This window comes from Phycodurus eques, chromosome 4 (assembly GCF_024500275.1).
Source record: "Phycodurus eques isolate BA_2022a chromosome 4, UOR_Pequ_1.1, whole genome shotgun sequence".
Taxonomy (NCBI): Eukaryota; Metazoa; Chordata; class Actinopteri; order Syngnathiformes; family Syngnathidae; genus Phycodurus; species Phycodurus eques.
The window spans coordinates 25,893,088-25,905,321 of NC_084528.1; the positions used below are offsets into that span (position 1 = coordinate 25,893,088).

General features: G+C 40.2%; 1 protein-coding gene across 3 annotated transcripts in view; it reads left to right on the top strand.

Annotated features, from left to right (window-relative positions):
- The window catches only part of gabbr1a (gamma-aminobutyric acid (GABA) B receptor, 1a), a 74,677-nt gene extending 67,636 nt beyond the window's left edge, over positions 1 to 7,041 (top strand). For all 3 annotated transcript variants that reach the window (XM_061674827.1, XM_061674830.1, XM_061674829.1), the window contains exons 21-24: positions 1,216 to 1,343; positions 1,427 to 1,555; positions 3,818 to 3,961; positions 4,370 to 7,041. In XM_061674827.1, coding sequence (XP_061530811.1) covers positions 1,216 to 1,343; positions 1,427 to 1,555; positions 3,818 to 3,961; positions 4,370 to 4,657 — 689 coding nt within the window. In that variant the 3' untranslated portion in view covers positions 4,658 to 7,041. The remainder of the gene's footprint in view (positions 1 to 1,215; positions 1,344 to 1,426; positions 1,556 to 3,817; positions 3,962 to 4,369) is intronic.
- The last annotated feature ends 5,193 nt before the right edge of the window (positions 7,042 to 12,234 follow it).

A 12,234-nucleotide genomic window follows, 5' to 3' on the forward strand; every position in this document is an offset into this window, starting at 1 on the left:
GTTCCGAATCACTCCTAAGAAATTTCACTGAGCTCTTCACAAACCATTAAAATTTTACTGTAATCTGTGAAAGGTTTCACTGAGATTTGAACTTCGATAACTGATTGATAGTCCAGAGTGCTGACCATTCGTCGTCTTGTTCAAATCATTGGCCCGTACTCATGGATGCACACACAGAAAGTCAGCTAACCTCTTTTCTGGATTTGGTCATAGAAAGTTCCGCATGAATTTGATTCAGCTCGAATTTGCTCTCATTACAATTGCTTGGGAGTGATCTACAATGACAGAACAGTAGTGTAATGGTTAGCAGTTCATATTGATTAATGAAACTTGTTTCTCTTTAGCTATTACGTAATGCAAAGACTGCAGGTACTTGTCATTAAAACCTGTCTGTTATATGGAATAGTTGTTCGGGTGATCGTTGATTGGATTCGGCTTGCGATTGTTAGGGTTTGGGCTAATGTTAGGGTTGGTGAGAACCTAACTGATTTTAAATGGGTTTCAAAGACACAACAAAAATTATGTTATTTACACATTTGTAACAAGATATTACATGTCCTATTGGAATGAAAGTACACTTTTTTTCACAACCCCTAGCTACGGGTATACATCTAGTCAATGTGAATTTTTTTTCATTTTCTTTCGTCCATATGTATAATACGCACACTTCATATTTTAATGAATTTTGTAGCAAAAAAAATGCATATTATACTCGAAAAATTACGGTATGCTAGTTTTTTTTTTTGTTATTTTTTTTACCTAGCTTTTGTTATTTCATTAAAAACTCACCGTCCCGGTTTTGTGTTCTTGCTGAAATGCCATAAAATGCCACCAAGGCCCTTATCAAATTGAAAACTAGTACGGTTGGTTCAAAGGTTCTTACGTAGTCCTCCCCGCATGGACAATTAGCGCACATTAGTGGAGTACAGTGATACCTTGATTCATGAGTGCTCCAATTTTCGAGGTTTTTTTTGTGTTAGGAACCGTTGCGATTTTTTTGCTTTGTGTTGCAACTCGAGTGAAGAAGAAAAAAAACAGAGCAATTAAGGTACTGGAAAGAAGACACTTGTTGTTGGTTTATGTATTTATAATTTTCCTCCCGCGTACTGTACAAGTAAATTGAGTTCCCAGTTTAGTCACGAAGTCGAAGGTACCGCTGTATCTTCATGTCGGCATTGCTAAAACACTGTGTGGACCCCACGCTGTCCCCTGCAGGTGTGGTGTACGGCTACAAGGGTCTGCTGCTGTTGCTCGGCATCTTCCTGGCCTACGAGACCAAGTCCGTCTCCACGGAGAAGATCAATGACCACCGGGCGGTCGGCATGGCCATTTACAACGTTGCGGTGAGTCACGCGCTCCTGTCTACGCGTATAGGCCTTGGCGGAGTTTTGTGCTTTAACTGAGTTCGGTCTGTGTCCTCTCACAGGTGCTGTGTCTGATCACGGCTCCGGTGACGATGATCCTGTCTTCTCAGCAGGATGCCTCTTTCGCCTTCGCCGCCCTGGCCATCGTCTTCTCGGCCTACATCACCCTGGTGGTCCTCTTTGTGCCAAAGGTGCATATTCCGTTTAGAAATGCAATGTGAAACTACATTGGTTTTGCATCAGAACTGAAGAGGAAACACTGCCATCTGCGGGAATGTCTGGTGAAGACAGCTTCAGAGAGAATACTTACCATTTGGGCTTTTTGTGCCCTCATTAACGAAATATAAAGCCATTAAATATCTAGTTCATTACGTTTGTTATTTCCATTTTCATTTAATAAATAACAAAAGGTCATAGAACAAATGTATTGGTCATGAACTAAATAATAAATAGGCTCAAGTTAATTATTTCACGTTATATTTCATAATGTACAAGCCCAATTCTAATGAAGTTGGGACTTTGTGTTAAACATAAACAAAAACAGCATACAATGATTTGCAAATCATGTTCAACCTATATTTAATTGAATACACTACAAAGACAAGATATTTAATGTTCAAACTGATCAACTTTATTGTTTTTAGCAAATAATCATTAACTTAGAATATTATGGCTACAACACGTTCCAAAAAAGCTGGGACAGGTGGCAGAAAAGACTGAGAAAGTTGAGAAATGCTCATCAAACACCTGTTTGGAACATCCCACAGGTGAACAGGCTAATTGGAAACAGGCGGGTGCCATGAGTGGGAATAAAAGGAGCTTCCCTGAATTGCTCAGTCATTCACAAGAAAAGATGGGTCGAGGTTTGCCTCTTTGTGGACAAGTGCGTGAGAAAATAGTCGAACAGTTTAAGGACTATGTTCCTCAATGTACAATTGCAAGGGATTTCATCATCTACGGTCCATAATATCATCAAAAGGTTAAGAGAATCTGGAGAAATCACTGCATGTAAGCGGCAAGGCCGAATACCAACATTGAATGCCCGTGACCTTCGATCCCTCAAGTGGCATTGCATCAAAAACCGACATCCATGTGTAAAGAATATCACCACATGGGCGCAGGAACAATTCAGAAAACCAATGTCAGTAAATACAGTTCGGCGCTACATCCGTAAGTGCAACTTGAAACTCTACTATGCAAAGCAAAAGCCATTTATCAACAACACCCAGAAACGCCGCCATCTTCTCTGGGCCTAAGCTCATTTAAGATGGACTCATGCAAAGTGGAAAAGTGCTCTGTGGTCCGACGAGTCCACATTTCAAATTCCTTTTGGAAATTGTGGACGTCGTGTCCTACGGGCCAAAGAGGAAAAGAACCATCATTATGAAGTGTAAAATACGACAACAGAGACCCCGGACTGTTGAACAGCTGAAGCTGTACATCAAGCATGAATGGGAAAGAATTCCACCTACAAAGCTTCAACAATTAGTGTCCTCAGTCCCCAAATGTTTATTGAATGTTGTTAAAAGAAAAGGTGATGTAACACAGTAGTAAACATGATCCTGTCCCAGCTTTTTTGGAACATGTTGCAGCCATAAAATTCTAAGTTAATGATTATTTGCGAAAAACAATCAAGTTTATCAGTTTCAACATTAAATATCTTGTCTTTGTAGTGTATTCAATTAAATATAGGTTGAACGTGATTTGCAAATCATTGTATTCTGTTTTTATTTATGTTTAACACAATGTCCCAACTTCATTGGAATCGGGGTTGTAATTCAATATTAATACATTAAACTTTTAAAATGTTTAATGTATATTTTTTAGATAATTTGAATGCATTAGTATGGAGGGTTTTGCGCTTAACTCATTGATAAAATAAAAAGTATTTCAAAATAAATTCATACAATTCCTATTGAAATTAGTAATAAGTGGGCTCAATATTATTTTTTTCATGATTATATTTCACAATTCAGACACTTTCATAAATTATTCTGCTTTACTTTAATTCATAGGAGTAAACAGGATTTTTGTGCCAAAATAAATAAAATAGAATATACAATTTTTTCAAAAATTATAATTTGTTCATGAAACAAATAAGTAATAGATAGACTCACTATAATCTCACTATAATTATTTCTTTTTATATTTTTATATTTTGTAATTTAATTAAGGGAGAATTGTTTTTAATTGCAGCAAACAAATATATTAATACAAGGCTTTTTGTGTCAAAATGAGTAAATGAAAAAAAATAGAAAAGGAAAAAAAATATTTTCTTTAAATTTAAAAAATAAATTTAGAAATTGAATTATATAAATAATAGCCGTCATATTTTTCCTGATGATATTTAACAATTTCATTAATTGTCAATCATGATTATTATTGTTTTATATATGTGTGTTTTTATAAAAAAATGAGCTCACATTTGAATGTATTCATGCCTTTCCGTGCAGATGCGTCGTCTGATCACGCGCGGCGAGTGGCAATCGGAGCAGCAGGACACGCTCAAGACGGGCTCGTCGACCAACAACAACGACGAGGAGAAGTCGCGGCAGCTGGAGAGAGAAAACAGGGAGCTGCAGAAGATCATACAGGAGGTCAGCGCAACACTGCTCAACACTATGTCTGTCCTTTTGTGTGTGTTGTGTGTATGAGTGTGTCTGCCCAGTGTCTGTGTGTGTAAGTGGGAGTGTGTGTCTGTTCAGTGTTAGAGTCTGTCTCATATGAATTTGTGTCCTACAGTGCGTGAGTGTCCTGCATGTACATTACATGTCTCGTGTGTACGCCCTTTTGAGTGTGTGTTCCCTGTGTGTGTGTCTGTCTTGTATGAGTGTATGTCTGCTCAGTTTATGTGTGTGTTTTTGAGGGTTTTCTGTGTATCCTGTGTGCACGTGTGTCTCTCCCGTACAGTGTGTGTTCATCCCGTGTGTGTTGTGTCCCATGTATTATTGTCAGTGTGTCACCCTCGTCCACACTAAAAAGTCGCGTGTCCGTTTGTTGTTTAGAAAGAGGAGCGCGTGTCGGCGCTGCGCAACCAGCTGGCCGAGAGACAAGCCCTACGCAGCCGCCGCCGCCCGTCGGCGGGCCAGAACCACAGCGCCCCGATACCGCCCCTGCCGCCGCCCTCGTCCCAGACGGACCCCAAGTCTCTGCTGCCCCCGCCCGGCTACCCCAGCGCCGACAATCACTCGCTGCCGCCGTCCTTTTCCAACTCGTCCAACTTGTACCCGGCCGAGAGTAAGATGAGCCGCAACCACTGTCACAACAGCCAGATCCCGCTCCTCTACAAGTAGACCGGACTGCAGGGGGAAAAAAGCGGGGCCCGCGTCACGGTGGCGGGACCGCCTCACGGCGGGAGTACCACACACGGGGCACCGAACACCACCTGACAGAGCCGGCCGAAGGCATAACTTAACTACGCACCTGCTCAGGGTCCCGCGACCACTCGGGGGGGCCCCAAGAACAGTTGCCCATCAAGTGATTTTATTTCTCATTTTTTTATTCTATACATTCTATTAAGGAAGAACAGAGTAACAAAAAACTTGAATGTTTGGATGAAGTTTTTTTTCGGGACTATTGCTTTAAGTGAACTTTTGTACATTTTTCAATGTAACTAATTATTCAAATGTATTTTTGTTTTTTTAAAACATTTTGTGTGTCTGTTTTTTGTGTGTGTGTGTTTGTTTTGTGTGTCCCATATGTGTGTGTCTCCCTTATGAATGTGTGTTAATCGTGTGTGTCCCCCCCTGTATGTGTCTCTGTTCAGGTGTGTGTGTGTCCCATAATAATGAATGGAATGTCTGTGCATCCAATGTGTGTGCCCCTTATGCATGTGTCCATCCTGCGTGTGTGTGTGTGTGTGTTTGTACAAACATCGTGTGTGTTTGTGTGTCTCAGGTATGTGTATGTGTCCTATGTGAGTGAATGTGTGTGACTTTGTGTCTTGTTTGAATGTGTGTCCATCCTGTGTGTGTCCTGTTTCAGTGTGTCCCATAAATGTATCCTGTGTGAATGTGTGTCTCTTTTCTGTGTGTCCCAAATGTGCATGCATCCCATATTTTCTGTAATACCGGTACTCTCTCTCTTTTGCTTTTTAAACATTTTAAGCTATATATCTATACTGGCCCAAATCAAATGGTGCTTGGGGCCCCTTGGGCGGGCTCTGTCAGCTGACACTGTGACTTGTTGCGATTGGTTGCCGTGGCAACATCAAGCACATCTCAGACTTTGCAGCACGGGGATCAATCCTCCATCCCCCTTGTCTTGTCCTTTTCTGGAGACGTTATGGAACCTTTGTGTTACTGTACACAAACACACACAAACGCGTTCTCTGTGGTCCTGTCGTACTGTATTCGTTACCTGTGCGAGTGAAGAATTTTTTAGCCATAAACACGGGGCGAGGAAGGCACTTCACATTCCCCTCCACCCGAAAAAAAAACGTCAGACACTTTTGCCAGCAGTTACTGTAACAATATTTACCCGCATGCGCTAAAAACTTTCTACTAGTGTACATAAATGAACACGACAAGCACAGCTCGCATTTTTATCTGACACTTCCATCCTATACGAATCTTGTTGTATTCTTTTTTTTTTTTTAATGAAACGGTCAAATGACATCATGTTTGTCTGCATGTGCTGTTCACACCCAAACTGTCAACTGCACCACTTTTAAGCTCTTCTACATTATTTCAGTCACGCATCTTCCTTTGATTTTCTTTTCCCTGTAAGAAATTATTTTCGTTTTCATTTTGGTAAAGTAAAGGATGTTCGTCTTTGTGTGTTCACAACCAAACACCCAACAGCATAATTATCAAAGATCTGTATTATTTCAGTTACAAATAATTGTTTTAACCTTTTATTATTATTGTTTAAAACAGACAAATCTTTTCTTTTTGTTAAAGTGAAGTCGACACATGACATAATTAACATGATGAGATCGACCCAAAATCTCAACTCCACTTTCAAAAGTCCTTCTATATTATTTGAGTCACATGGTTGGTTGTTTTTGCCTGAAATTGATCTTCTCTTTTTTCCATCACAATGTTGCTGTTTTGTTTTTGGTAATGTGAAGCAGTCACCTGACATGATGATGATTGTGATGGTGATTATGATGATGTTGATGTTCGTCTGCATGTGCTTCTCACACCCAAACGTGTAACACTGTTCTAGAAAGAATTTTCAGTTACATGTCGTTCCTGTTTTTACCTTAAATGTAGTGTATATCTTGCATAAGAAACAAATCTTGTTTTCCTTTTGGTAAAGTCAATCATTCCGATGACATAATGATGAAGATAATGACACAGACAATTTTAAAGCGCTGCTTCTTCTAGATTATTTCAGTGTGCATTTTAAGAGTTTACGTTCGTTATGATGATCCATGTTAGCTCAGGGTGCGGGAGTGGCTAAGGGAATGAAATAAATAGGCCATATTTATATATACAGTATATATATATATATATATATATTCATGAAGAGTGCAGTTATATCACCGTGTATCATTTACGTCATATGAAGGCAGAACTACTCCGGTAAATATTGCACATGTACGCCGATATTTGTAGAAGAGGTCATATTTGTATTCAGTCTATTATCTAAGATCATAAATGTTAATATATTTCAAAAGTATGTGTATGCAAATATGTGAGTTCCATCAATAAAAATCATCTTTTTTTCTTTACCTAATTCCCTATTTTTTTGTTAAATCTCCCCAAAAAGAAATCATGGAAATAATCTGTCACCTTGTTGAGGCTCCTACTTCTTTTGGAATATGCGTTGCAAAAAAAAAAAGCTAAAATATGAGCAGGATTGTGAAAGTGTACAATACTCAAGGCAAAATTTTGTCAAATTCCAAATTTTATGACCTTGTGGGCACGTGACTTTAGACTGCTAAAACAAAGATTTAAACAGATATTAACATATTGCAGCTTTAAATAATAAGAAACAACATTCATCATCGTGTCAAAAAAAGTATTCATTGGATTATTCATATTTTGACGAATGCATCACCAACCACACTTGTCCACTAGATGCCACTGCAGTAGTTTTGCTGAAATCTAATCACTGATGCAGTCTGGACACCGACTGCTGAGACAACAAGTCCCAGAATGCACTGCTGCTGTGTCACGTAGCTACCCCGTGTCGTCTGCTGGCGGTGCGTTGCTAGGAATCCCGCTCGTGTTTTAGGCAGGACACGCCCTGCCACAATATTACTGGTTGCAGGAAACGCGCCTTGTTTATTTTGTCCAAGTGTGATACATATTTATAATGGTCAACTCGTCATATCTGAGTAGCCTGCAGGAGCCAATCATGTTGCAGGCTTCAGCGTCCCGCGACCCTAACCAGGATAAGCGGTGTTGAAAATGGATGAATGAATGGACTAGTTATAGACTGTTTCATAACGTTTGTAAACAATAGGTGCCAGGCTACTTCCGGGTGGCAGAAAGTAATTGATTTCCGCTTATCTGAACTGAAAACAATGGCAAAACTTGTGTTAGGGGTTGAATGGTTTAGGTGTTTTTTTTCTTCTTCTTCTATTTCCTTCATAAAAATCTCAATGAAACCAGCGGAACCTGTGGGTGAGGAAAATAAATTTGAGCGGATGTTGTTGTACTGAGACGATCGCAAGACTGCCTGGTAGCATAATAGTCCCTTCTCAATGGACAGATTGCGAACCAAACCTGTGTGGTTGGGTTTGTGGAAGGGATTTCCTCACTTTCTTTGCGTAGTTTAGCAAAAGTATAATAACTAACCTACTAGCTAACATCAGCTCTACTGCGCGCTATCCATTTCACCGTCGAAAACACACGTGTCATTAATCCAAGCAACAGAAAGGTCCGTTCCTTTGCCAGTCCCTCGATGATCATGTCAGCTATGTCTGAATTTCTACCACATCTAATATTGAATCAACGTACCTGTTAAAATATAAATTAAGGCCTAAGGTTGGGTCTCCCTTCCCAGCAATGTACCTCATGTAGCATGCATGTCCTTTTTGACTGACACTATGGTGGCAGAGAAGAAGGCTGAAATCATCATTTAGGGCCATTTCCTCTGTTTTCTCAATTGCTCTGCCTTGGTTAAATGGCATAAAACGGGTTGCTTAGTAGTGGTGCCATTTGAGCTTTTGCCACCTGGAAGTATACAGTTTGAAATTATGGTGAAATGGTCTCTCAGTGATTCTCAAAGTTGCGTGCAGCTCCCTCTTGTGGTTCCCAGTGTCAAACGCCATCTTATATGATTGAAATACATCAATAACTATTTCAATATTGAGTTAAAATTCATCAATCATGAAATGATTAAATATAAATTGACATAGGTTCAAATTGAAATAATAAAAAATACATTGAAAGAAAAATTTCATTCATTCATCTTCCGTTCTGCTCATCCTCACAAGGGTCGCGGGCGTGCTGGAGCTATCCCAGCTATCTTAGGGGAAGAGGCCGGGTACACCCCGGACTGGTCGCCATCCAATCGCAGGGCACATATAAACAAACAACCATTCGCGCACACATTCACACCAAAGGGCAATTTAGAGTCTTCAATTAACCTACCATGCATGTTTTTGGGATGTGGGAGGAAACCGGAGTACCTTGAGAAAACCCACGCAGGCGCGAGGAGAACATGCAAACTCCACACAGGCGGGGCCGGGATTTGAACCCCGGTCCTCAGAACTGTATGGCTGAAGTGCTAACCAGTGGAACACCGTGCCGGGTCGCCAGCCAATCGCAGAAAAATTAAATTGAAATAAAAAATAAATGGAAATAATTAAATATGTAAACAAATTAATACATATTGAAATGATTCAGGCGGCACGGTGGACGACTGGTTAGAGCGTCAGCCTCACAGTTCTGAGGACCCGGTTTCAATCCCCGGCCCCGCCTGTGTGGAGGTTGCATGTTCTCCCCGTGCCTGGGTGGGTTTTCTCCGGGCACTCCGCTTTCCTCCCACATCCCAAAAACATGCATGAATTGGAGACTCTAAATTGCCCGTAGGCATGACTGTGAGTGCAAATGGTTGTTTGTTCCTATGTGCCCTGCGATTGGCTGGCAACCAGTTCAGGGTGTACTCCGCCTCCTGCCCGATGACAGCTGGGATAGGCTCCAGCACGCCCACGACCCTCGTGAGGAGAAGCGGCTCAGAAAATGAATGAATGAAATGATTCAATATTTCATGACACAAATATTACTCTTACTCAAGTAAATATTCCGAGGACTACTTTTTACTTTTACTTGAGTCATATTATTCGAAAGTAACAGTAATCTTACTCGCATACAATATTTGTCTACTCTATCCACCTCTGATGGTAGTTAGCGTTTTATTTTTTTTATTTTTATTTTTTACCTCAAATGGTAATCGCTAGAACACTATTGCTAATCGCGAATGCTAGCCGTTTCGCAAAGGCTGTTTTTGTTGTCTCAAATTCTGTACAGAGTTTATACCTTGCACTCAGTACCAATAAATGCAGTTTAAGGATAGAAGGCCAGCCCTCACGGGTGGGGGCAATTGCTCGAGTACTCGACGAAATATCTATCGGATAATTAATTCTAAAAAGATTCGATCATGATCATGACAGCCCAACACTGGAGTTAAACTTAACAAGTTAAGAAGACTAAAAGACAGTAGGACAGAATAAAAAAAAAAAAAAACTGAAGGTCAAGAAGAACAATACATATGATAGAAATTATGAATAAATCAGTAAGTAATAAATAAATGTCTAAATAAATAATTAAGAGATCAGTTATACGCTAAACCAAACAGGTGAGTCTTGAGCCTCCTTTTAAAAACATCGACAGTGTCCGGGGTCCAAGCTATTCCGTAGACGCGGCTCGTAGTGGCCGAATGTGGTTTTTGTTCTAGCCGTTGAAAAAATGAACATTACATCAGGGTTGATGTGATAAAAGCGGATCAGGTAGATATAACGGCCCAATGCAGAGAGATCTTAAAATCGGTGGAACGTGTTCCCACCCTCTGGTCTTCGTTAGCACACGAGCAGCTGCGTTCTGCAGTAACTGTCTGGGACAGAGCAAGACACGTAATCATGAGTGAGTTCAACACCGCCGTGAAATCCGTGGTTGCTTAAAACGCCACTCGAATTTGGATGGGTGATGTCAATGGTATTGTATGACAAAATCTGTCTTTTATAAGGCTCATACTCGACTGTTCAGTTGAGACTACGAATATACATTGCGGTCGTAGTTCGGCAAAGTGGGAGAGGGTACACTAGGGGCTGAGTCAGAAAATGGATCTGATTTTTCCACCTTGGAAAACACTATACTAACGCGTGACTTTCTGTCTGGGGTGGCCACGGCCACCCGGCCACCAGTTAGCGCCGCCACTGGGGTAAACCACGTTATCCGCAACGGATATGACATCACGGCGCGCTGTGCAAAGCTTTAAGAATAGTTTGTTTAACATTTAGATCAAGTTTTTTAATTATCTTTCATGTACAATACATTTTAATTGAATTGTGCATTTTTTAAATTTTAAATTAGAGTTGGCAGTGTTCATGATCAAACTGTGCATCATGTTACAGTGGCTTTCACTTTTTTTTTTGAATCCAGTGCCATTTACTTTTTACTTTTCATGAACTCCACTGCACATTTTTTCCCCCATTTTTGAGCCCACAGTACATTTTTCAAATCCATTTTATTTGAATTGAACTTTTAAGTGCAATATGTTTGCATTTGATCTTTAAGAACATTTGTTTAAACATTTATTTAGAAATGATTTTTAATTACGTTTTATGAGCAATACATTTAAATTGATTGAAAATAAATGTAAGTATTATTTTCTATTTTCTAGTATGAATGTTTTTTATTCATACTTGTCATGTACACTACTTTTTTTAAATTTATTTTTTATTAAAAGTCACTTTTTAAATAGAGTTTAATTTAACTCATACATTTACTTTTCATCTTTAAGAATTGTAGTGTTTAAACATTTATTATGCAATATATTTTTAATGGAATCATTATTTCAGTACTTTTTAAAATGTTTCCCATTCCCCCCCCCAAGCAAAGTTTTCATGTTTAAGCTGCGCATAATGTTACTGTGGCTTCCATTAATTGGAATCAAATCTCTGCCCCGTATTTGATACTCAGGCTTTGTGAACCACACGTCCCTATGACACACACCCACACACAGCTGACTGCAGAGGCGGAATGTGTGGTAGGTGAGCGGGGGTGGGAAAGCCCACTGCGGGCTGAGGCTTCTGCGGGCTTCCACCTGACACTGCACTCTTAGCGATAGAGGAAATTCCCACGTTTGACCAGACAAAGGGGACGATTTGCTACCCGTGCAGGAATTTGTAGCTCGGATGGATGTTTGCAATGTGTACGTGTGTGTGCGTGTGCGTGCGCGTGCGCGTGTGCGCGTGTGCGTGTGTTTGTGGGGGCCCGGCCGGCTGAAGCAGTTTGACAACTTCCCCTCTGGTTGCTTTTTTTAAAATGGATTTTTATTTGTAACAGACAAGACACATGAGTTCACATTCCAAATGCGACTTTGCATAAATAACACCACGTTCCCGGATGGCTTAAATAAGAAAAATAAATTAGAAATAAATAGCGGCAATGAAGTTGCAAACTGTTACAGTTCATATAAGATGGCGTGCGTGTGCGTGTGTGTGTTTGTGCTCGAGGTCATCTCCATTGAGATTGAAGTAGTTCTCAATCACCGTTGTACGATGAATAAAGGCGGGGGGCTGTGTTCGGAATCACGCCTTCCTTACTCCTGAATCACTCTTTGGGGATTTTTATATAATCTTGTAAAAATCCCTATATCATAATTAGGGAGTAGAGAATGAACGAATGATTCCGAACGCAGCGACTGCGTTCGGAATCATTCGTCATTCCCTGCTCCCTAAACACTAACATAA